At 38.8% G+C, this 26,918-nt stretch overlaps 1 protein-coding gene across 1 annotated transcript in view; it reads left to right on the top strand.

Annotated features, from left to right (window-relative positions):
* C7 (complement C7) overlaps positions 1-26,918 on the top strand; it is a 52,482-nt gene that overhangs the window by 14,896 nt on the left and 10,668 nt on the right. The window contains exons 6-14 of the mRNA XM_004737960.3: positions 179-317; positions 6,888-7,058; positions 9,000-9,243; positions 11,364-11,477; positions 14,725-14,891; positions 17,351-17,579; positions 19,630-19,801; positions 21,753-21,840; positions 24,390-24,522. Of these exons, the coding sequence (XP_004738017.1) occupies positions 179-317; positions 6,888-7,058; positions 9,000-9,243; positions 11,364-11,477; positions 14,725-14,891; positions 17,351-17,579; positions 19,630-19,801; positions 21,753-21,840; positions 24,390-24,522 (1,457 nt within the window). The remainder of the gene's footprint in view (positions 1-178; positions 318-6,887; positions 7,059-8,999; positions 9,244-11,363; positions 11,478-14,724; positions 14,892-17,350; positions 17,580-19,629; positions 19,802-21,752; positions 21,841-24,389; positions 24,523-26,918) is intronic.

A 26,918-nucleotide genomic window follows, 5' to 3' on the forward strand; every position in this document is an offset into this window, starting at 1 on the left:
TGGAAAATGTATGGTGTGCATTAGGAAACTGTTCTCATTATTTGAACTCTATCAAAGAGATACTCAACTGTAATTTATTTCAAGATTATCTAGAATTCTTTTTCAGCAAGTGCTGTTTCTGGTTTTTAATAATCTTTTCTTCCTCCCCCACCCCCCTACTTTTTTTTTTTTTTAACAGTTACAATGAACTCACTGGCCAGTTTAGGAAGACAGTCATCAACACTAAAAGTTTCAGTGGTCAATGCAGAAAAGTATTTAGTGGGGATGGAAAAAAGTTCTATAGACTGAGTGGAAATATCCTTTCCTATACATTCCAGGTACTTAATTTCATTGATTTAATTTATTTTTAATCTGTGAATTATTGACAGAGATTGTTACTTATATGATATTGATTTTTGGGTATTTGTTGAGAATTTATTTGTGGCTTAATATTTGGTCAATTATTACAAATGTTTTATATGGACTTAAAAAGGATACATATTCTTTAACTCTGGGGTACAGGGCAATGATTATTTCAATTTGTCTCATTTAAGCTGAACTGTTCTTTTTTTCTTATTTTCAAGTCCCTCGACCATATGGGCCCCAAAGTTGATGGTCTGTCCCTGTATGGGTGTCAAAACTCAAGGCCCTGGTCATGACTGGTCATGATGATCTCCTTACCACTGCCACAGTGTCTGCTCACTTGAAAATGCTTTTATTTTTAAATTGTGAAATATAGTATATATGTAAAAGAATGTGACTAATATAAACACACAGCTTGAAGGAAGCTAATAAAACAAATACTCATATGTGCCCACTACTCTCCATAGAATTGCCAAAGATTGACTTAAAGGCTCTCATCTATGCCTCTCTGGCCATATCCTCCCCACTCTTACTCCCTAGACAACCACTATCTTCTGTTTTATATTAGTCACTTGTCTTTCTGTATACATTTATCTCATATGTCTTTGTCCCTAAATAAAAGTTTATGATTCAGTTTTGCCTGTTTTTTGGCCATTTATATAAGTCAGTTCTATAGTATACATTCTATGACTTTTGTTCATTCAAAATTATGGTTTTGAAATTTATTCATGCTGATGTAGATGACATTTTTATTGCTGGTTCCAATTCTTTCTTATGAAAATGTCTTGCACATTCTTGAGCATGTGTTCTATGCAGATGAGTTAGAGCTTCTCTAGGGCATACACCTTGTACCTGAATGGCTGCCTTGCAGGTTATGTACAGGTTACACTCTGCTCAGGAAAGTTTCCAAAAAGAATGTGCCATCAATTTATGCCCTATCGGCAGTGTGGAAGGGGGAGCCTGTGCTCCTTATCCTCGCCAACATCTGCATTGCTAGAATTTTCCATTTTGCTTAGGGTCTCGGGGTCTTTGTTCTAGGCTCCTGCTTCTTAGGAGCGGTTTCTGTCATCATATACACCTAACCTCCATCTCTACCAGGATTTCCACACAAAATCCACTCATACAGCAACAGTTATGGATTTAGGGAGAGAATACTGAACATCTGAAGGGAATACAGAGGAGAGATTTTCTGTTGCAGTCATGCCAACCCAGTCAACAAAAATGGTTGATGTCCTACATCATAAAATATCTGTCCTTTTAGAACTTCAATAAATCAAAGTTTCTGGTCTCATCCCATTTCAGCTTCTCTGTTCTAAGACCTCTTCTTCTTTTACTCCTTTCCTCCCTTCTTCCCAGAATTCTGAAAATTTCCAACTCAGAACTTCTTACCTATTACTCCCAAATTTGTAAGCCAAAAATTATTAGGATGCTCAGACAGCAGGGTTTTTGTTTACCAAACTTAGCCCTCTTCAGAATGCAGTTTTCATTATAAATAGCAAACAGAATTACAATAGAATAAGTTATATTTAAGAACTACTTTGTCATGGGGGCACTTGGGAGGCTCGGTTTGCTGAGCATCTGATTCTTGATTTTGGCTCAGGTCATGATCTCGTGAGTCATAAGATGGAGCCTTGTGTCGGACTTTGTGTTCAGCAAGGAGTCTGCTTGAGATTCTGTCTCTCTCTCTCTGCTCCCTCCTGCTCTCACTGTCTCTTAGATAAATAAATAAATCTTAAAAAAATACTGTATCATGGAAATGAAAAGTGAAGTTGATCTGAAAAATAATGGTAACTGTCAATTTTTTAATATCTCCTGTGGCACCTGTACTATTTTAGGCAGTTTGTGTAGGTTTTATCCTTATAATATCTTTGGAAGTGAGTAATATTTTACTATTTTATATAGGTAGAAATTGAGGCTCAGAGTACTTTAGCTGATTTGCTTTAAATCACCAAATTAATAAGTAGTAGAATTTGGATTCAATATGTCAGATTTCACAGCTCTTTCTTTTTCTAGCTTATTTTACTCTCCCAATATCTTGTATTTAATTGCTTTACCATCTCTAAATTCTACACAGTGAGTAATATATACTGTAAGATAACCATTGGCCAGAAGGAATAATGTAACATAGGCATATGTAGAAATATTTTTCTTCTCTTCCTAGGAGGATGTGTTGATAATTCTTTCATAATTATAAGAGAGATAATTGCATATATATTTTTGGGGGTCAAATTTAGAGAGTTACAGAGCAGAGAAAATCATGAAAGCATTTCTGACATTGTTGGAAGACAGACATACTGGAAGTCTGCAGTTTCTGAAGAAGAGAAATAATTTAATAACAGCATACCTCTGACATTCATTTCAGCATGACTTGGATTTTGCTTTGACATCGGAAATGTCTTTCCAGTCCCTGAATTTGAAGGTGTTTGTCAGAGGTGGAGGGAAATTATAACCTATTATTGATTGAAGAACGGAGATGTTTTGAGGATCAAGCCTGATCCTCAAAACAGTGAAGTAGAAGTGAAGTAGAAGCACTAGGCAGTGAGTCAGTCATTGAAGAGCTAACCCAGTGTGGAGATTGGGATGGGAAATGCTCTCCACTACTCAGACAGACCTGAGGCCACTGGGTATTCAGCTACCTCTGAGTGGAAGATGGCTTTTGGCTCATTGGCACATAAACATTAGTAAATAAACAGGAAACAGAATTGGTCAGTCCATTTTATAGCCTGTTTCAGTTATTACCATTGTGGTTTGTCCAGAGCAAACCTGGTTTCATGTAGACTAAGCCACTATCTTTGATGCCATGCACTGTCTCTGTTCGCTCATCTTTCTCATACTGCAAGAAAGTCTTGGACACATAAACACATTCCTCCTCTGTGGTTGTTTTGGGAAGGACCACTTTGCTAATTCGGCCTGGAGACCGTTGAAAGACTGTTGTGTTCATTGTCAGCTTATAATGAGTGCAGAGGGGAGTAAAGATGAAGGTGGAGAAAATTCATTACTTCCTGGCTTTTCCTCTATTTAGTCTTGAATGTACTTCATTATATTTTTGGAAAAGAGATCCTATGTACATATCAAGTAAATAACAAGATCGTATTCTTTTTAAAAAAGACTTATTTATTTTAGAGAAAGAGAAGGAGCGCATGAGCAGTGGGGAGGGACAGCAGGAGAGGGAGAGAATCTCAAACAGACTCGCTGCTGAGCACAGAGCTCAGTGTGGGGCTTGATCCCACCACCCTGAGATCATGACCTGAGCTGAAATCGAGAGTCTGATGCTTAGCTGACTGAGCTACCCAGGTGCCTGGCTCTTCTTTCTTTTCTTTTTAAAAAGATTTTATTTATTTATTTGACAGGGAGAGAGAGAGAGAGAGAGAGAGAGAGTACAGAGAGGGGAGGAGCAGAGGGAGAGGGAGAAGCTGACTCCCTGCTGAGCAGGGAGCCTAATGCAGGGCTTAATCCCAGGATCCCTGGATCCTGACCTGAGTCAACGGCAGCTGCTTAACCAACTGAGCCACCCAGGTGTCCCCTTCTTTTCTTTGTAATAATCTAAAAATGTGGGTACTGTCATTTATATTTTACAATTGAAAAAAGTTGAGACAAAAAATACCGAAGAATTTACCCACAATCATAGAGTTATAGATAAGAAATATGGAATGTAAACTCAAAAATTATGTCTGCAGAAGCCTTGCAGCACAGTCTACTTAAGCGGAGTTAGAATACATATACATTTGATAGGGCTAAGCCAGTAGAGAAAGAAAAATTGAAGCTGTGGGAGAGGGAATAAGCAACCAATTTAATATATCCTTAGAAGTGGTGGGAAGGAACGCAATAGAGATGAGACAGAAATTAGCCTTAGGTGGAGGAAGGAAACCTGCTGAAGAAAGGAAGTGAAGAGATGTAAATACGCTTGTGGACTTATTCGCCAGAGTTTAGGAGAGTTCATGTCTGATAATGGGAATGTTTGTAAAGACAGAGGTTAGAATTATTTTCTGAGAGTTAGGAAAGTGGTTCTAAGATTGGGGGACTGAGGTAGGTAAAATATTTGAAATAGATGCTGTAGAGAATGGGAGAGAAATAGAATGGAAATATAGGGATGCTGCACTATACTCCCCTGAGACGGGAAATCATGAGTGGACTTACAGTGGTACTGATCGATTAGCTGTGTGATTTTTCTATCATAGTGTTAAGCAGATTGGCTGCGAGCATTGAAACAGGGTTGGAATTCTGCCAGGAAAACATGATGGCAAAGCATATCTAGGGAAGACAGTTAAGTCATTGGCGAGAGAGTGGTGGAAGTCATGAACTGTGAGGTCTATCTGAAAAAGAAGGAAGTAAAAATATGAAGGTGGTGAGAGAGAGAGAGAGAACTTGTGTCTATAAAGTTGGATAATGGATAATAGAATGAGAATCAAAAGGATAAGAGGTGGCAGAAATGTAGGATGTTTGAATCTGTGATTTCAGAGGAAGGATCAGTTTGGGGGCTTCTAGGTTGGTTGGAGAGAATATTAATTAAGGGTCATTGAAAAAGATCATGTTACCTTGAAAAAGTTGACTTGTAGCTCTGTGTAGAGTAGATGAGAGTAGGAGATGGTGAACTGAAGAGCTAAAGAAGCTTATTTGCATTAATCAAGTATTTGAATTGCAGATTTGAAGAGGAGGGAAAACAGGCTTTTTTTTTTTTTTTTTTTTTTTTTTTGCATTTAAAAGAAGTTAGATAACTTCTCTTCCTTAAGAGACATAAAAAGTAAATTCTGGGGGCTTCTGGGTGGCTCAGTGGATTAAAGCCTCTGCCTTTGGCTCAGGCATGATCCCGGGGTCTTGGAATCAAGCCCTGCGTCGGGCTCTCTGCTCAGTGGGGAGACTGCTTTCTCTCTGCCTGCCTCTCTGACTACTTGTGATCTCTGTCAAATAAATAAAATGTTTAAAAAAAAAGTAAATTCTGTGTCTTTCTAAAACCAAATAGGACTGAAACACTATCTAGTGGTTGCAGATATCTCTGATGGCACTCTTATTAATGTCTTCTTCATAGTCAATAATAGTACATATATTCTCCATCTCAGTTTGTACTGAATTTTTGTCTTTGACTTTTAAACAAACCAATTTCATGATGTAATGAAAATAATGCTCTAACAAAAGATATGAATAAATCTACCTTTTCTTATCTGCTGGCATGTTCTTTGCATGCATGTATAATTTTGAACGTGGGCGGTGATAAAAGTAATACAATATTTTCTGGCATTTTGCTCAATTTTTCTAGTTTTTATTTTCTGATTCTTCTTTTTTAAAGTAGGCTACATCCCTGGAGCTCAGTGCAGGTCTTGAACTCACAACCCTGAGACCATGACCTGGGCTGAGATCGAGAGTCAGACACTCAACTGACTGAGCCACCCAGGAGCCCCTGAATTTCTTTCTAGTCTTTTTTTGACTGGGGAATATGCTTGTATGGTTATAATGAGCAGGATTATCACATGTATACCCACTTTTTCATTTAACATCAGTATTTTTCTTCATAGACATCATTTAAAATGGCTATATGGTAGTCTATCATTTCCATTCCTTTTAGATTATCCATCATTTTAATGGTTCCTGTGCTTATTTATCCTCTGATCTCAAACACAGATGTGGGTATGCTAAGAACACAAATGCTCGTGGAAGGACAGTTACTGGTTTGACTATTGGTACAGAGCAGACAATGTGAGAGGGAGTCATCTTGTATGTCTTGTTTTATTTTCATGGTGTTTGACAGTTTTGAGTGAATTAATTGCCAACAACTTAAAAAAGTCTGGGGATTTTTCTGTCAAGATTTCAGATTTTTCTCTTTTCTTAAAAACAGCTAAACTGACAATGCTAGAACTTAAAGCTACATATACTAACTGTAGGATGAATTTGAGTGTTGGTATCCTTTTCTTACAGTGTTGGTGTTCACTTCATCCCCCTGCCTTCCATGGAATCTTCCAACATTTATATGACTTGCCAGCCCTCTTGGGTATTTTATTTTGACACTTGGTCTAGGATAAAATAAGGGATAAATAAATGATTGTCTTGGAGCTCTCACTTCCCTGTTAGCCACATGTGAGTCTCCTGTTGTCTGCTTCAAAATTCTTTTGGGATGGACTTTTCTTCTACTGTCTGTCATAGGGAAAAAAGAATTGCATCTCTGTTCCCATTAGAGGAAAAATCAGGAACCAAGGGCTTTTCAGTTCTCTGTTAGCATAATTTCATTGATTTGCTGACTTCTGGGTTAACTATTGAACATTAAAAGAAAGTGGGAGATGTTTGTACACAGATGTGTTCTGTGAATCACTTGGAATTACCAGTATTGACACCCCTCTTAGCAAAGAGTAATTGTGGAATGGACTCTATTCTTTATACTCATATGGGCCTGGTTGTCATGAGAGCCACAGTCATTTTGTGTCAATGAAGAGATTTGTCTTTTTGGAGAAGATTGTTTGAAGAAGTATATATGTTAAAGGATCCATGGCAGAAGATTTTTGGTTATGTCCAAGGCCTTAATTTGGTCATAGCAAACTTTTTCATTTTCTTGACAGGTAAAAATAAATAATGATTTTAATTATGAATTTTACAACAGTACCTGGTCTTATGTAAAGAATACCATGACAGACTATACATCATCCAGTAGCAAAAGCCACCTTTTTGGATCTTCATCTTCTGGATCTTATCATTCAATACCAAATTACAATGATAACCACAAGAAAAAGGTCAGTATGAAATATTAGTTGACTTTTCTATATTTTACTGTTTAAATATTTCTAACATTAACATTAATTAAAAGTGTGTTTACCAAACAGATCAGATTTCTTTTTTAAATGAGGTTAGTACTATCTTCTTCAAAGAGACAATGTAATATATCTCTTTAAAAGGTAAGATCGTGTTTTGTTACTTCTCTTGGATAATATATTTACTTATACTTTTTGTTTTCTTTTTCTTTCTTCTTCTTCTTCATTTTTTAAAGTAGACTCCATACCTAATGTGGAGCTTGAACTCAGGACCCTGAGATTAAGAGTGAGTGGCATGCTCTGCTCACGGAGCCGGCCAGGCTCCTCTCTACTTTTTGTTTTCTTATTAAAGTATTTGTTCTTATTTGAAATTATTGAAAAAGCATTACTTTCAAATCTACTAGTTAAAATTTTCTTTAATTTCTAATTCACAATTACTATACATGGTTATATAAATGTTATATATATTTGAAAAATTCCAATTAATATGTGCTTCCTAAACACTAACACTTAGAAGGTACATAAAACTAAAAGATCTTGGAACACTTTATTACTTTTGAAATACCCCAATTTTTATCTTAGAAATTAAAAGCCTTATTTTTAGATACTTTGTTGTTTTGAGATACTAAAAGTTTTATCTTGGGCAACCTGAACAGTTGAGATAGATTGCACTAGTTGATAGGCACTTAATGCTGGAGAAATTTTCAGGCTGACTGTCATTCCAAATTTGCATATTTTATCTCATTCTTGAAGTCAGTAACTTGATTAATAAATCACAAGGAATAGTGGTTTTATTTGTTTTATGACTAAGAAGCTGACTATGGAGGTAGGAGCTGGATAAGCATTTTATCATCTTTATACTATATTTTTCACAGAAGTGAGGATTTGATTTAAGGTAGATCCATCCTGGATATCATTACAAGATGCTTAGGAAGTCCTCAAAGACCCATTGTATCCACTACTGGGTACTTACCCAAAGAGTACAAACACTAATCCAAAAAGGGAGAGGCACCCTTATGCTTATTGCAACATTATTTACAATAGCTGAATTATGGAAACAGCCCAAGTGTCTATTGATAGGCAAATTGATACAGAAGATGTGGTATATTTATACAATGGAATATTACTCAGCCAGAAAGAAGAATGCAATCTTGCCATTTGCAACAACATGGATAGATTCAGAGAGTATAATGTTCAGTGAAATAAGTCATTCAGAGAAAGACAAATGTCACATGATTTTATTCATATGGGGGAATTTAAGAAAGTGAATGAACAACAATAAAAAAGAGACAAACCAAAAAGCAGACTCTTAATTATGGAAAACAAACTGATGATTACCAGAGAGGAGGTGAGTGGGGAGATGGGCAAAACAGGTGATGGGGATAAAGTGCACTTGCTGTGATGAGGACCGGGTGAGGTATGGAATTGTTGGGTCACTATATTATACATCAGCAACTAATAGAGGACAGTATGTTCATTACATTAAAATAGAAAACTCCCTCATTATGAAGCGAGGGACCCCAGTATGGAATATAAATTACATGGTCACCTTACATATAAGTCATTGTGTACTCCCCAGGAACACACTGTTTTATGTACTTATTTGTGAGATTGTTTGGCAGTTAATGAAGCTGATTCTTTTTTCTAGTTGAGGAGGGCATAACAACTTGGTTTTGAGATCTTAAAGGTCATATATGCAAGAAATTACCATGTTATCACTCAGATATTACTTCTATTTGGTATTCCAAAAGTTCCATAGATTGCTTCAAGGGAGCAGGCCCAGAGAAGACCTCATCATGCATCAAAAATAGAAATTTATATAGTTTGGGTTGGAGGTGGCAGTTAATGGAGACATTGGATAGCTATTCCACTGCCTTTTTATCTCCAACCTAAAACTCTTTCTACTCTCTCTTCTTCCCATAGAGTTATCAGTTGTTGGTTGTCCAGAACTCTGTGGAAGTGGCTCAGTTTATCAATAACAATCCGGAATTTTTACAACTTGCAGAGCCATTCTGGAAGGAGCTCTCCTTCCTTCCCTCTCTGTATGACTACAGTGCCTACCGAAGATTAATCGACCAGTATGGGACACATTATCTGCAGTCTGGGTCCCTAGGAGGAGAGTATAAAGTTCTGTTTTATGTGAACTCAGACAAAATCAAAGAAAGTGGTAAAGTATTAAAAAATTATTAAATAAAAACATTGCAGGAATTTTCATGGGGGTAATGACATGTAGTAAACTTAAACTTTTAGAGCTTTAAAATATGACAAATAGAGATTAAATTGCAAAGGAATCCAGAATGGCAAGAATCCATTATATTCTACTCAAAATCTTTAGGCTCTAAGAAAAAGCCTGCCTACTCTTTTGGAGAGTACCCTGAAATGTGAGATAGTCATTAATGATTATTGGCTATCCTCAGAGGGTGCTGAGTGGGTTTTTGGAATACTCCTTAACCTTTTCCATTTCTCAGCTTAAGTAATATTCTTCAAGGAAAAGCTAATGAGGAATTATATTTCAGAAATCAAAATGTTTTAAAGAAGTATTTTGTTTACCTCTGTTCATTACAATTCACATTCCTTTAAAAGTAATCTGTTCCAGATATTACAAGTTTGCTTACTACATAATTCTTGTAACAATAGCTTAAATTTATCAGAGACCACCCCCCCCCTTTTTTTTTTTTAAATCAGAGCCTTTCTTATGGTAGGCAAGTTACATAGGTTAGCCATGTTCCTCACTACTATCTGGTAAGGTGGACGCTACAATTCCTGTCTTACAGACTGAGAAATGGCGACTCAGGGCTATAGTAAGACTCATCTGAGGGCTTATAGAATGTAAGGTGGTCTACTGGCTCCAAGGTCAGCTGAGCTTTTTCCTTATGCTATAGTGTTGTTAGAGTTCCCTGATTTTTCTTAGAATCAATGCACACCACTGAGTTTGTAATTTTTTGACTTCATAATTAGAGGAGAGTCCTCACTAGGTGTACCAATGTGGGAGGGGAGGGGTGGTGTCTTAGTGTCCATGCCTTCTTTGCAAAGACCTTTTGGCTCTGGTTTCCTAATATTCCATATCAAACCTGCCCCTTTCCAACTTTTTTAAGCTGATACTTACAATTCCTTCTCCATTCCAAATCATCTCTTCAGGGTCTTTCTTTTCAGTCAAGCCTTTTTTACAATTGTGGATGAGAGTGAGACTTACTACATGAATTTAGAGGTCTTGTAACCTTCCCTTGTGGATGAACTACAATATTTTTCTGTTTCCATTGGCTTATTTTTTTTTCCATTAAGCTTAATTTTTAACCAATTAAGATTTAGCCAGAATTTCAAGTTTTCTATCTTCCCTGCTGGGAAACGAATGTACAAGCACAGGTTTTTGTTTGTTTGTTTGTTTTTGTTTTAGCAACAACAAAGGCAATATTTCTTTAGAAAATTAATACAGCAAATGGTTCGATCTAAACTCAGTTTCACTGCTTCCCCACTCTTTCCCTTAGTACTTAAAAGAAATGATAAGAACTTTTAAAGAATTTCCAAGTTGGTCAAAGTACTATTTTGAGTAAAAATTTTACTCTTGAGCAGTTTCTGTTCTTTCTGAAAGTTCTAATTGAAATATAACCAAAACTGCTGAGTTATAATAATATATGCCCCCTCAATTATTCTGTAAGATATACTGAAGTTATTTTAGTAGATTTAGCAAAATTATATGAGAAAAATATATTTCCACACTTTATTAATTTCTATCCTTCTTAAAAAATGCTTGGCAAAACTCCATTTGATAATGAGTAGAAAATTGTTACATGGTATGGTTATGAGCCAGGGGAAGGAAATGTTGGAAACCAGAGATGGCAAAGATACTAAAATGGAGAGATCGAGGCAGTAGACCTAGGATTTTGGGAATTAATTAGTGTAGAACTAGAACCCAGCATTTGGGGTTTCCAGTAGGTGGATGAGGACAATTACATGCCTACTTTTATTGATTTACTTCATGCCTGAGCAGCTGACTGTGGATGGGCAAAAATATCACTCTTTGGGGTGTTCCGTTTCTGTTCCTTCCACTTGAAAATAGGTTTCAGACACATGATGCTTCATTCCTAGATATATGCATGTATCTATTATTTTGTTTAATAACAAAAATAAAATATTCCTTTTTCTGACCCTTGATCCTTCTGGAGCTCTTGAGTAGATGGCCACCGTAGTAGGACATAACCTCTTATCCCCTTCCTCACACCTGGCTGCATGTTTAAAGGAGTTTTTAACAAATGCAGAAATTAAACACCTTTAAAACTTTTCCTTCAGGTCTTCATTCAGAAGATATGAAGAGATGTACTTCCTCAGGTTTTAACATTTTCTTTGCATCATCATCATCGCAAAAATGCAAAACCCTGGAAAATGCCTTAAAATCAGATTCAGGTAAATAAGAAAGGGGGCAATTTGCATTATGAGCTTAAACTCTATCCCTCTTTCTTGAGGCTAATTCCTGACCTCCAAGGGCCTTTGAGATTTTTAACAGGTATTCTATTTTATGTTTTTTATGTATTTGGTTATGTTTGCCTCTGATCTTTCTTTCACGTGTCATGGCAGTGAGACATCATGCAGAGTGAAAAGTTCACTGGGTATCTCCTGTGCACTGTAAAAAAGTCCTCCATGTACACTACCATTCTCCCCTAAAATGGCAGTTGGCAATCAAACCTAGAAAAGGACACCAGTAGGAGAAGAATCAGTTCCACTTTGACATGGATGCCCAGGGCACTTTTGGTGCCTGCTGCTGCTGCTGCTGCTGCTGCTGCTGGGAGAGGGAGTGGAGAAAGTGGTCTGCTATTCTTTAAGTGATTGAAATAGGAACTGGAAAAATAAACTTATTTAGATTGTGTCTAGATGCCGTGGTAAGGAACTGGGATTTCATTCTGATGACAAGGGGTGCCGTTATAGGCTTTAATACAGAAAGTGCTTAAATGAAAGATGACAAAGAAAGTTGTAGAGAAAGAAGAGAGACTGAGAAAGGATAATCTGATAGGATAAGAACCAGAAAAGAGGTGCCTGGCCAGCTCCGTCATAGAGCATGCGACTCTTGATTTCAGAGCATGTGTCATTGAGTTTGAGCCCCACATTGGGCATAGAGCCTACTTAGAAAAAAAAAAAAAAAGGAAAAATCAAGAAAAATAGGGGAGAAAAAAAGTATGTGGAAAGATAAGTAACATTAAAAATAAAGGAAAAGGAGAGGTCAACAGAGAGAAATTCTAGAGAGAAATGAAGTAAGAAAAGGACTGAAGACTCTTCATTGAATTTGGTGATTACAATGTACTTGCCTTACAATGAAGGGATTCTTAGTGTGGTAGCAATGGATTGAGTGGTACTGGAGCTTAAATTCTCCCAGGGTGATGGCAGAAATTGGGGCAAAGGTGAAGATTGATCAGGTGTCAGGATTCTTACCGAGGAAGCGGGGATTCTTGGGATGTTGGTCGATGACTGCAGAAAGGAGGGAGACAGAGGAATGAAATCAGGTTTATTTACTGATTCACCTCCTTCATTCATCAACTGTGGATGGAGACTGTGGTTTATGGTGGGATTTGTTCAAGGCATTGGGGTGCAAGCAGCGACATGCCCAAGAGAATATCTATCTTCATGGAGCTGGCATGACAAAGGAGGAAAACAGGTTTTTGAAAGAAATGGAAATATAGTGATCTGGAAATAGAAATGAGAATGTAGACATCCATTATCAGCTGGGCCACTAGAAGCTGCTCACCGATTTTATTTTATTTTGTGTTTAACAAACACATAGCATTTACTATGTGCCCGGCACAATTTTAAGTGATTTACAAAAATTAACCCATATATTCTTCCTATCTGAATTAGGTATTATTCATATTCCCATTACACAGACAGGGACACTGAGTCACAGCAAGGTTGCCCAAGATCGCAGCTGGTAAGCATCAGACTCAAAGACATGACATTTGGCTTCACATTCTGGACTCCTCATTGTCACACCAAGCAGACTGTCTAGGGAAAGAGGGTCAGCTGGCACAGGGAGCTCACTGGGGTGTGGGGAGGGAGGCGACAGGCTTCAGAATAAAATTAAAATTGATTTTTTATACTCTGTAATTTGTAAAAAGGTCTGCCTGTTAAGGCCGTGATTTCTCCAACTTTAGTATACACCGAGATTATCTGAAGAAGCTTGTTAAAAGGCTGATTTTAGGGCTTTCCTCCCAGATGTCCTCTCAGAGATGCTGGAGCCCAGAAATGTGGAGTTACTCCACGTGGTTCTGAGTCAGGTCCTGCAGGGACTGGACATTGCCTTCCAAGGACAACTATTGGCATATTAAAAATGGAGCTAACAATGAAGATGAGGAAGTACTCAGTAATTTATTAAAAACATCAAGCGTTAATTTCTGATAAATGTATAGTTTTTGAATTTGAAAAATTTTATGAAATTGCAAAATATAGTTAAAAGAGGTGAACTGAAAATCACTCAAATCTGGTCTGCGAGGTGGGAATATCCAGTTATGACCAGCGTAAAAATCAATGACAAATGGAGAAAAAAATGATCCTGAAATTAAAGGGCACATAAATGCATAAAAAAATTCAATTAAAATTCAGTGCTTAGAATACTTTTCATGTGTTAATGTATACCTATTAATGAATAGGTTTTTTTTTTTTTGCTTATTGTTAGTATTCCAGATGTAATGAAGTCCTCTTCATCTTATTATGAAAACTTTCCAACATATATAAAGAACATCGTATTAAATACCCATATACCCACCTCCTCCATGTAGTGATAATTATGACATTTGGCTGTATATAATGTACATATAATATTTATAATGTGGATTATTTAACAATGTATAAATATTATATATTCAAAATATGTGTAATCTTATTTGAACCATTTGGAAGTAAATTTCATGATGCTTCCATAAAACATTTTTATTTCATTTTTAAAAAGATTTTGTTTATTTTTTTATTTGAAAGAGAGAGAGAGAATGAGCCAGCATGTGTGCTCCTGTGTGTGCAAGCAGGGGGAGGGGCAGAGAGAGTGAGAGAATCCTAAGCTGACTCCACCTTGAACACAGAGCCTGATGCAGGGGTTGGTCCCACAATGCTGAGATTGTGATCTCAGCTGAAACCAAGAGTTGGATGCTCCACCGAGTGAGCCAGCCAGGTGCCCCTTCTTTTTTCCTTTAATAGACATTTTTTTCTTTAGAGTAGTTTTAGGTTTACAGCACAATTGAGCAAAAAGAACAGAGAGTTTCCATTTACGTCAATTGGAAACTAAGGCCTCCCCACCATCAGCATTCCCCACCACAGTGGAACATTTGTTCTTGTGATCCCCTGTAGTCCATAGCTTACGTTAGCATTCAACCTTGTGTTGTACATTCTGTGGGTGTGGACGGATGTTTAATGCTGCTTATCCACCAAGTCATATCACACAGAGAAATTTCACTGCTCTACAAGCCTTCCGTGCTTCACCCATGTATTCCTCCCATTCACCACTGCTGACAATCACTAATATTTTTACTGTCTCCATAGTTCGTTCTTTCCAAGAATGTCACAAAGTTGGGTGGGTTGTGTTTTAGTGCTTGATAGAGTTTTCATTTTTATATTCTCCTTTTTGTTTCATTTGTGCATCCCAACTGATTTGTTTGGATTTCTCCTTGCATAGGAAATAAGGACCATGTGATGAAAGGGGACTCATTTGTCAGGGGGGGAAGTCCAAATTTTGTGGCTGGCCTCAGTTCACTGGATCTGAACAACCCTGCTGGAAACAAAAAGCAATACTCTTCCTGGGCAGAATCTGTGACTGGTAGTCCCCAAGTCATAAAACAAAAGGTACGTCCTGCTCTGTTGAAAACAGCACAAAGCAGGCATGTTTCTTCGCACTGGGAAAATGAGATTAAATCAAGGTGGTTAAACAGAGACAGCTGTAATTAGCATTTTCTGTATCCCAGTTATGTTTTGTATAGTAAAATGAATGCATACATAATAATAAGAAACAGAAGCTTCATTATCTTGTATGTCCATATTTCAATTGTAAAGGTTAAATATCTTGTAAATCTCAAGAGAAATTATAACAAAATTTGCATATTAAGCTTTTGACCTAAATTTGATTGTTTTCCTTGGTCTCTAATTCAGAAGAATTATAGATTCTTGCATGAGGAAAGCATTTAGGCTTGTCTACTGTCCCATCAGATTGCCTTTCTTCCTCTGGCCACGGCACGTGGGCTCTTGGAGACATGTCCGTTAAGTTAAAGCAAATTCGGCTGCCACAAGTTTAGGAGGTTTTATTGATGCAGTCAGTTCTTTGATAATGCAACGTATGTGCTCTTAAAAACCAGAGAGCTAGGCGGAATTGCACAGTGAAGAAGAGCCCCTGGCTCATAGGGAAAATGGGGTTAAGGACACAAAACTCGAAAACTTAATTTGTGATACTCATTAAAAGAAAGAAAGAAAGGAAGAAAGAAAGAAGAAAGAAAGAAAAAAAGAAAGGAAGGAAGGAAGAGAGAAAGAAGGAAAGAAAGGAAGGAAGACATCAGTAAAAACAGTGAGAGTTTTACAGGTGTTAAATTGTTAAGGAATGCTTCTACTATGTTATGGTGACACAATTCCTAGAGTAAGACTTGAAGTTGGTTGGGTGACGGCAAGGTTGGAGCCCTGAATTAACTGTGATGCTTCGGAAGGGGAGGGGCCAGATGACAGCGGGCAGTAGCACCAGAAGTGGATGGATGGAACTTAGTACAGGCAGTGACCCGCATGGAGGTCTGATGTCTGTTTGTGTGTGCATATTTTGTACATTCCTATCTTGGGTTGTGTTCCCTTTTTGTGTCCATTTTTCTGAGTTCACCTGGTTTTTCTTGTGGATGAAATTGCATGTAAGAATATACAAAAATATCTCATAGGCTTAGAGTGTTTGCCAATACATCCGTCTCCGATGGAACAAGGTTACACTTTCCTCTGCTGTAACAGAACTGATTCTCTGATCTGTTCTCTGTCATGGGAATCAAGCAACGTCCCAGGTGAAACTTGACTTGGGTACATTTTATAAACCCCCAAATCACAATAACTCCTTGAGCACCCTCCCAAGACCACATGTACCCACTTGCCTCTGAATAAGGGTGAAGGGGGGAGGGTGGTTTTCCCAGGAGGTCTTACCCTAAAGGGCCACCATCAATATTCACAATGACCTATTTCCAATTTTCAATGCCGGTGCCCCAGAACAAATCTTGAAAAATTAGAAATTGTTGATTAGGGAGAAACAGACATTCCTTCCCATTCTCAACTCTGCTCTTCTCCATGATGGACTGTGACTATCATAGGTAGCTGTGCTAATTTACTATAGGTGTATGTCCACGCAATGCCATGCAGTCCATTCTGCCATAATGCAGTGTAAGAGAGCTTGGGCAGAGATGGAAGGATATGTGGCTGAGTCTTTGAGTTACTCTCACATTATCCTCACACTTGCAGGGATGTGCGGCAGAAAGCTTGGACGGACCTTCACAAGCCAGTATATGTATCTTCCCAACTCCATGGTCATTGGCATCCCAATGGCAATGTGAGACTGGCCATGACAAGAGTTCTTATACTGTAGAAACTGGCAAATGCTACAAATTAGAGCATTTTTTTTCTTAGGAGAACAGATTGTTAAAGCTTAGCCAGCACATGTCTGGTCTCCAAGTTACATTTCATTAGACATACTCAGCACAGAACAATGTCTGTCTGTTTTATTATTTTTATTTTAGTTTTGGGGGTGCAGCAAAGCAAGGTTTATGGAGAGATAGTAAATTTTACTAAATGATAGAGTGCAATGCTCCTGAAGGGGAAGGGGACCTGTAAGGGTTGGCTTGTCTATCTGTTTTAAACTTCTTCAGGGAAGAATAGTCACAGTCTCCATTAAGAGACATGTTAAGTCTCTTAGAGTCAGGGTATTTAATTGTAAATTTATTTGCACTTGCTTCTTCACTGTAATTTAATAGTATTTCCTTTTCTTCTTCCCTCTGCAAGGGTGGAAATGTACTGCCTTCAAAATAATCTTTCAATAACTAGAAAATGAATGTCCTGTTGATTTTGAAAAATTTTATGCAGGATATAAAAAACACTCCTTCTCTATTCACTTCTATTTTTCTTTCTGCCTTACAAAGAAAGGTGCTTTCTTTTTATTTGAAGAAGAAATAATTAGAATTAACATGAGTGGCTTTTCATTATATTTTAATGGAGATTGAGCCTGAATGCCAGAAGAAAAATGTCCTTGCCTAAAAACCCGATTACTGACCATGATGTCTTTATCTGTTTAGCTGACACCTTTGTATGAGCTGGTAAAGGAAGTACCCTGTGCCTCGGTGAAAAGACTATACCTGAAGAGAGCTCTTGAGGAATATCTGGATGAATTTGACCCCTGCCATTGCCGACCTTGTCAAAATGGTGGCATTGCCACCATTAAGGGAACACAATGTCAGTGCCATTGCAAACCATATACATTTGGTGTGGCTTGTGAGCAAGGAGTCCTTGTAGGGAATGAAGCAGGTCAGTGTGCTGGATTTTGGCTGGTTATGCTGGACATAGTGAAGAGGGCACCACTCTTTCCATTTGGCTCTTGACATTGTGCTTCTTTGTGCATGGGCATTTTAATTAGTGTCTCCATTCCTATTGCACTTCTGGGTTTGAGCTACTGGGTCAAGGCTCCCTGCTGTCTTTGTTTTCCTTTTTTTTTTTTTAAGATTTATTTATTTATTTGAGAGAGAGAGAGCAAGAAAGCGTGCACACAATGGGGGAAGGGGTGGGAGAGGGAAAGAGAGAGCATCTTAAGCAGACTCCCTGCTGAGCATGGAGCCTGATGCCAGGCTCGATCTTACGACCATGTGATCATGATCTTAGCTGAACTTAAGAGTTGGACCTTTAATAAGTGAGCCACCCAGGTGCCCCTCTGTTTTCCTCTCTTAATTAATAGATCCACCATGCCCTCCATTCTTCATTCTCCATTGGAATAGATTAATGCCTAAAACACCTCTCTCCTTCCATAGTCATCTCATTAAGGTTTTGTCATAACGTAGGTCTGTGGAGCTGGTATATGCAAAGCTTAACCTTTCTGATGGCAAGCTCTTTGAAATATCTCTTTTTATTTTGTTTTATGTTCCATCAGTCAATTATTCACAAACACTTTTGACCATACGCTGAATGCACCCAACTGAATGGTACTTTAAGTATTTTAGTACAGAACTATGTGAGGTTGACTTTATGAGTAGACAAAGTATGAGATAATTTTGCATTTATTTATATGTCTTTCTCTTCCAGGAAGATCATTTCTTAAGGTCAGAACTGTGATTCCTTTTTTTATTCCCAGGGCCCAACAGGGCTTAATCTATAGAAGGCACTTAATACACGTTTGTCGAATGAATGAGTACACGACTAAACTATGGTTGCTTACAACAAGCATCAAGAAGGCATCCTTGCCTCCAGTTCTCTTCCCAAGTGGCCTGTCTGGTCAATTGAAATTCCACCTCTTTGATTTCATTACTTTGGCGCTTGGATTTCCCGTTATTCGGTAAAATGGAAGCTCCCCCTGATGGTCAGGGTTGGAGTAGCAATCATAATATATTAAGCTATAAATTACCCCCATTAATATGCTCAGCAGACTACTTTATTAACTCAATTTCTAATTATGGAAGAAAGCTCATGGGAAAATATTACCAAATTAGTTTAGTTCTGTTTAGTTTTTTTGTAGAAATACCTAAGGAACAGTAAACACATCCATCTATCACCAGGAAGTAATACTTCGGGGGTGTAGTTTCTGAGATCAGTTTCTACCTAGGAAAGCCAAATTCTTAGAATATAATGCAAGTTCTCTCTTGCCTTCCCTGAGGAATATGATGGGGGAAAATTGTAAAACCACTGTTAGTGGTCAGTCGACCCTGAGTTGGAGGGTGGCCAGGCTGGGCTGAGCAAGTGCCTTCAGACTGAAGGACGTTGATAGGAAGCAAATATGTTTCTCCTGCTTAGACACTTCCTCATTAAACAGGGCCAGCTCTGAGGGTGGCATTCGGGAATACCCAGCGGACTATGTTCTTCTCATGTCTTGTCACTGCATTTGCAATAGAAAAGTTCCCCGTAGGAACTACTGTAATGAGAGGAGCCTGGACTCTGCCGTAAGGCCATGCTGCTGTTTGGATGTGGCTCTTGGCAGCCATTATGGCACTGGGCGTGGCATTTGACCACCTTGTCTTAGATTCCACATCTATCAACTGAGAATGGTGACAGACCCCCCTGCCCATTTGGATTCATTCTGATGAGAAGTAAATGAATGGTAGAATATATGTAAAAGTGCTCTGAGACAGTTGCAAAATAATAAACAAATTTAACATATTATTGCAAGAAGTTTGTTAGTGCAGCCTTACCTGGACAAACCTTGTCGGTGTGCAGAGACATTCTGGTCCTTGTAGAAGACCTGAATGAAGTGAAGGCAGCGAGTGCCCGGACTGCCCCCTCCCCCAGTAACTGCCAGAGCAGGAAGCTCAGCACTAAACTCTGGAATCTTCCTCTCTGTTGCTTTCTGAACAACCTCTCTCTTACCTTACAGGAGGGGTGGATGGGGGTTGGAGTTGTTGGTCCTCTTGGAGCTCCTGTGTTCAGGGGAAGAAAACAAGGAGCCGAGAATGCAATAACCCACCTCCCAGAGAGGGCGGGAAATCCTGTATTGGAGAACCCTCGGAAAGCGGCCCCTGCGAGGATGAGGAGCTGCAGCATTTACGGTAATGGTGGCCAGATCTCCTGGAAACTGCAAAGAATATGGTGCTCTCTGCAGTAAGCCTGGGATGCATGACTGCCGCTATTAAAAGATTTAGAAGTTAAATGCCAATTTTTATCAGTGACTACCTTGTCCTTAGCAGTGGGGTCATTTGATGGAGGAATCCATGTGTGGCCAACTAGCATTTGTGTGTTTCAAATTCTCCCTATACAGACATTACAAAAGGCTGGGTAACTTAGAGGCCATCTAGCCAAGGGGATCTGAGCAGCTCTGGCATCAAGCAGATCTGCCACATACTTGCTGGGTGACCTTGGGCGAGTTACTTGCTGCATCTCTAAAATAAGTATAATCATTGAAGGTAAAACAATGGCAGGATATTGTCAGAATTCAATGATATTCAGCACAGAAAATGATTAGCACAGTGCCTGGCACATAGTAAGCATTCATTAATAGTTGTATTACTTTTCAGATCTACCAATCCTATTCATTCATTCATTCATTCATGATTAAGCATAAAGCCAGATGTTTGAGACGGCTAACATGTAGACAGATTAGCCCAGTTGTCTGACTCCAACTTCTCATTTGCCAGGACCTTGCAAAAGCAATCTCAAAATGCTTAGTTGATGAATTATACCCATTGGGTCAGAATTCTTCAGGCCACACCTTACTGTTTTATAGCATCTTTACTAACCTCTTTTGATCAGGGATTGGCCAAACGTTCTAGTAAGATAATTTGAAAGTCATGTGAGTTGAAGAAAGTTGTAAGATAGCTGGATATCTGGTAGAAGCATAGGGAGGTGGGATGCCTTTCTTTCTAGGTGTTTGGTGCTTCATAAACCAGCAATAATAAATATCTCATGACCAGGAGGCTGGTGAGCGTATGGAATTATGGTAGGAGGAGAAGTTGCCTTTCGGGCCATTCTCTGGGAAGATGAGGGTCTCTATTGGAGGAGGTCTCTGTTGGAGGGAAAGGAGCATCCTTAGGAAGGCATTGAAGGAATTCCTGCTCTCCTTGGTGCTCAGAGGGGAGATCTCCTCCTGCTTGGTACAAAGATGAAAATTATGATCAATACTTCACATGTCTGAGTTTTCTCAGAATATGGCAAGAGTGTAAGGAACTCACAGGTGAGAAGGAGGCAGTACTCACAAGCTATTTGTCATGCTTTCCCTCAGATTTCATATCTCTGGAGTGGGGGTACTACTGGTGGTATGCTGGCTTCAGGGGCACTACGGAAAATTGTTGTTTAATGATGGATATCACTGTGATTATTATTATTTTGAGCTTCCTCTGAAGATGGCTTGTGGGAGGTAGAACGAGCATGACTTTAGGAGCCTGACTGACAACAGTGTGAATGCAGCCTTGATATTTATGACTTTATAACCTTGGACAAGTCATTCAAACTTTCTGAGCCTTTGTTTTCTTCACATACCTGCTAGCATTACCATGAATGTGAATTGAGATAATGCACATTTGTAGAGCGACTGCCAAGGTGCTCAGCACATAGTAAATGCTCAATCAAAACTAGCTATTATTTTTCCATTACCGTTCTCACTGGATCACTGTTATTACCTTATTTTTGATACAGAATTAATTCTGTGTGGCATCTCAGAGCCAGACAGCAGGAGAAAAAGTAGGTCTGAGACAGGTGACCTCTAGAAATGATATCAAGTATGTGTGTTGTCCAGTGACTTTTATTTCTTTCTCTTTCTCTTTGTTCTTCATACTGCTGACTTACTAGCTATTTTTTTTTTTTTTTTTGGATGCTTGAGCTTATGTTTGAGTTTTTTATGGTAGGATATGATCAGATATTGATTCTGAGAATGGCCATCACATCAACATATTTATGCAAAAGGATTCCCTTCAAATGTAAATAAAAAATGCACTGTGCTGCAAAATATTTATTATATGTGGAGCTCGGCCATGTTAATTATGTTTTGTTTCCTTTTCCTTTCAGGTTGCTTGAACCACATTGTTTTTCTTTGCCTTTGACTCCAAAAGAATTCTGTCCATCACCTCCTGCCTTGAAAGATGGATATGTTCAAGTTGGTTATGGAAGATATATTGTTTTCCTTTACATATACACCCTTTGCTCCAAGTTCCCTCTCTCTACTGATGTCCAATTTATTTCGTTCTTTCATGATGAAACGGTGCTAAAAGTAGTTTATATGTGCATCTTAGGTTTAGTGGTGAGGGTTTTAGTTTGTGACTTTTCTTCTTTGGCCCAAGGTGATTAGAATTCTGCAGAAGGCAGTATATTTTCTGTGGTAAGGTGAATCAATATTGCTGCCCAATGAAATTAGAAATGTAATCATGCCAGAGGGCAGATGAATGTTTCTATTCTGAACACTAAGATAGAAATCCATAAGCAAGCTCTTCAACAAAGAGAACTTTATTCTTTCCACTGAAAAATGTCTTTACAATTTCTTTTCACAAATATGGGGTTTGGGATAAAATATTGGGTTTATTCCCGAAGCCAGTAAGACATTTGGCCAGTGTTGGTGAGATATGGGTCATTATACTTTGAGCAGTTTTCTCCTTCAGGAAGGAACACAAGTCATCTGCCACTTGTTCTAGGGAATTGTTTGGCTTTGGGACCATATTAATTCATGTTGTTCTCACTGCTTGTTATGATGAAGCTTTGGCCCCAAGCCCCAGTGAAGTGTTTTTCTGGCTCATATAGGAGATACTGTCCATCAGGGCCCTCTCAGTGCTCCCAGCCTTGCTTTCTCCATGAAGGATTTGCCTCTCAAATTCCCTGAAGTTTCCCCAAATGTAGGTAATGGAAAGGGAAGAGGGGTATGTGTGTGTGTGTGTGTGTGTGTGTGTGTGTGTGTGTATGTGTGTGTGTAGAGAGGGAGGAGAATGAATCCAGCATCTCTAGCACTCATATGTCCCAGTATATTTACCATCATAATCCATAGAATTCCTGAAGGAAACATAAGCTTGGAGATCAAGGCCAAGTAAATTTGGGTAGTTCAGCAAATCATGAGCTATTGTTCCAAACTCCAGTGCACGTGTGTCCTAAGGAGCCGGGGGTTCAGAACATTGCCCCACAGATGGGCTACATCACCCAGGGAACTTAATAGGATTGCTGCTTGCCCCTTATCTTCCATTTTTTCCTCATTCTGTACATTTAGGGTAGGGTCTTTTTTTTTAATTTTTAAAGTTTTTATTTATTTATTTGAAAGACAGAGTGAGAGAGAGAGAGAATGTGAGCAGGGTAATGGGGAGGGGCCCAGGGACAGGGAGAAGCAGACTCCCTGCTGAGCAGGGTGCTTGACACAACAGGACTCCATCCCAGGACCCAGAGATCATGACCTGAGCCAAAGTCAGACTCTTAACTAGCTGAGCCACCCAGGTGCGCAGCCCCCCATTTAATTGCAACTAGTAGTTCTGACACAGAGTTAAGTTTGGGCACTGTTGAGTTCAACTTCGCCATATAGGAAGGCCTAAAGATTAGCACCAAAGCAAATCAAGTGTCCATCCCCATATTCTTCAGCCCCCAGTGTTAAACCCTCTGTTTCCGACCAACTCCCATGATGGAGCCAGCCTGAGCAAGGACTGACAGTGAGAAGAAAAAGGCACCATGGAATTTTGTTCTAATGCCTGGAGCAGAACAGGTCCATCTCTCAACCCTCCCTGTGGGGTGGCAGAGAACTTGAAAGATGAGGAAAGGAACTAAGAGAATCCCCAGAAGAGCGATTACATCCTGAGGTCTTAGACTTCAAATTCTCCCTTGCTTCGCTGTGAAAACTCACCGCCTGGGATCACAGGCAGACACTACATCCCTGAATGTGACCCAGTCCTGGCAGTACTTCCCTCAGAGGGTAGGGTTGGAGAAGATCAGCATTTTGCCTCCTCTAAAAGTCATCAGTGAGAAACTTAAACTTTCATGAGTACGCTGATAGGATTTGAACATTTCTGTCTGCTCCTCCTGGCTTTTGTTAGGCAGTATTGCCAACGAACAGCCCATAACATATTAAGGTAAAGAATTGACTGACAAGTACCAAAGTTCCAAAATCTGATAACAAACTGTCTTTTCCTGAAACATAGGAGAGAGAGGTGACTTGGGGAGTGTCCACTAAAGTAATTTTAGTAAAATGCTTACGACAGTGCCTGGTATTTGCGGGACAATCAATAAATTATAGTACAGTGGCATTATGGGCTTTATTTCAATCAATGGTAGTGCAAATGTTGTTGGCTAGGAACGTACAAGGAAGAATGTTTTTATGGACAATTTTCTAAATTTGTTATTTGAACTTAGTTTGCCTGATGATTAAAAGAAGACAAGTTTTATAGGTGAAGGGGCACTTGTGTGGCTCAGTGGGTTGGGCCTCTGCCTTTGGGCTCATGTCGTGGTCTCAGGGCCCTGGGATCGAGTCCTGCATCGGGCTCTCTTCTCCACAGGGAGCCTGCTACCTCCCCCTCTCTCTCTGCCTGCCTCTTTGCCTACTTGTGATCTCTGTCTGTCCAATAAATAAATAAAAACTTGAAAAAAAAAGATTTATAGGTCAAATATCTCTAAAGAAACATTCTGTTAATGCAGAATAGACATACTTTTTCTCTCTGTCTCCCTCTTATTTCTGTTTAGGATGAAGGTGCGAAGTTTCCTGTTGGGAAAAACATAAAATATACTTGCAATGAAGGATACTCTCTTATCGGAGACCCTGTCGCCAGATGTGGAGATGATTTACGGTGGCTTGTTGGAGAAATGCATTGTCAAAGTGAGTGGCCTGGTTGTCATGTGTAACTTAAGATGAGAGAGTCATGGAGAAGAGGATGATTCAAGATGAAGCAATGTTCACTGTGTGGCCTGTGTCTTGACCCCCCTTTCCTGAGGGGCTCTTAGGATCCTGTCCAAGTTTTGGTTGTGTCTTGAAAAAGCCCTCCATAGTCTCTAGTTGATAGTGCTCCTTTCGGGAGCAATTTTAAAGTTCCTGGTGCAAATTAGAATAGGCTAAGGAACTCAGGTCTGGGTCAGACCTTCAGAACATCCTCTATAGCTCAATTTCTAGGGATGTACCATCATCATTGTACTTCCTTGAATGTACGTCCTCAAATTTGCATCCTGTTCTGTTCAGATGTGGGCATCTGAGTAGTGCTTGGGCTAACCACGCTAACATTACTGTTGGCCTTCCATCTCACTTGTACTGCAACATAAGTTGGTTCAGTGGATGGATAGAGCTGTAGAGACGTATTTTTCCTCTATCAGTTATCTATGCGATGTGAAAAAACCCCTCATAGACACACGCACATTTTTTTTCTCTTGTGTATAAATCTGTTAATGAAATTTTTGAATCATAGGGTATATATCCACTTAGACTTAGTAGATGTTACTAGTCTTCCAAATGGTTGTACCAACTTACATCCCTACCAAAATCTGAGAATCCAAGATGGCTCTGTATCCTCACCAACAATTGGCATCATCAATCTTTTAAAAACTTTAGGTGTACTGGTGAGTGATAGCAATATCTTATTTTTTTAATTTATATTTTTTTCTGGTGACTGTGATGTCATGCCTGTTTTCATGTTTACTGGCCATTTGCCTATCCTTTCTGATGAAGGGACTGTTCAACCTTTGGGCCCTATTTTCTATTTGTTGGTGTTCATCTTTTTGATCTGTAGGACTTCCTTCCTTCCTTCCTTCTTCCTCCTTTCTCCTTCCTCTTCCTCCTCCTCCTCCTCCTCCTCCTTCTTCTTCTTCCTTGGACCTTTCTTCTTTGTCTTTGTCTCTGTCTGTCTCTCTGTCTCTCACTCCTGGAGTCCTTAGAAAGTACTGTAATAGAATATAAACATTTCTTACCTCGGAGTAATAAAGCCAAAAGTTGGTTCTTCAAAATGTTTAATAAGATGCTTGTGCTTAAAGAGAATTTTCCTTTATTGTGAATCTACTGATAAGAAATGGTCCCAGTCTTTGTTCATCTTAAAATGTCTTTATTTTATCTTTGTTTTAGAAGGATATTTTTACTGGGTAAGGAATTTAGGTTAGCAGTTATTATACTTAAGGCCTTTAAAGATTTTATCCTTGCCTTTTGACTTCACTGTTTTCTAATGAGATCTTCACTATGAGTCTTACTATTTCTGGTGTGAAAATCTTATGTCCAGCTACTTTTGAGAATTTCCTTTTTCCCCTAGTGCTTGTGTTTCAGAAGCACTCCCACTGTGACGCACCTAGGTGTGATTTTCTTTGTCTTAACCCTGGTTGATATTCGAAACACTTCCTGAATCTGAATCTTTTGTCAATTTTAGGAAATTCTTCACTATTGTGTCCACATTGTCTCTGTCCCATTCTTGGTCATTTCTCCTTGTGAGACACAAATGATGTGTTTTTTAGATTGCATGTATTATATATGTTCTTTTCTTTGGTTTTGCATCATTTTTCCCTCTCTTTTTTTCATTCTAAATGATTTTGTTTAGTTTATATGTATGTATTTTAGAGAGAGAGAGAGAACACAAGCAGTGGGAGAGGCACAGGGAGAGGGAGAAGCAGGCTCGCTGCTGAACAGGAAGTCTGATGTGGGTCTTGATCCCAGGACCCTGGGATTGTGAACTGAGCTGAAGGCAGACACTTAATGGACTGAGCCAGCCAGGTGCCCTCTCTGTTTCATTCTAAATACTTTCTATTGAGCTACCTTCCGGTTTATTAATTCTCTGTAAGTTATATAATTTGCTTTTAAGAACTCTTTTGTGTTCTTAATTTCATTTTCCAATTATAGATATTTCATTTGTTCACTTTTCTATACTTTCTTATTCTCTGTTGAAATACCATGCCTTGCCATTTAATTTTTTCCCATCATGTTAATCACAGTTATTTCAAGGTCCGCTGTTGTTCAAGGTCCATTATCTGGACCTGCTGTGGATCTGTTTCTATTGTCTTTCTTGGGGAGTTTGGTTAATTCTTGTCCTTTTGAATGTTAGATTAGTTTTGAATAAATGCCAGACTTTGTGTGTAAAAAGATAAAGGAATCATTTGTGGTTTGGGGTGATGTTCTTCTCTTCCTCTAGAAAAGATTTGATTTTGTTTCTGGCAAGCAGTGAGACTGTTTTATGTCTGTTTACCTTTATTCCTAGGATGTAGCCATTAAGAGATCCCAACAGAAAGTCTGGGGTTTCTCCCTAG

The sequence above is a fragment of the Mustela putorius genome, unplaced genomic scaffold (assembly GCF_011764305.1).
Source record: "Mustela putorius furo isolate JIRA1106 unplaced genomic scaffold, ASM1176430v1.1 tig00000407_pilon_pilon_pilon, whole genome shotgun sequence".
Classification (NCBI taxonomy): domain Eukaryota; kingdom Metazoa; phylum Chordata; class Mammalia; order Carnivora; family Mustelidae; genus Mustela; species Mustela putorius.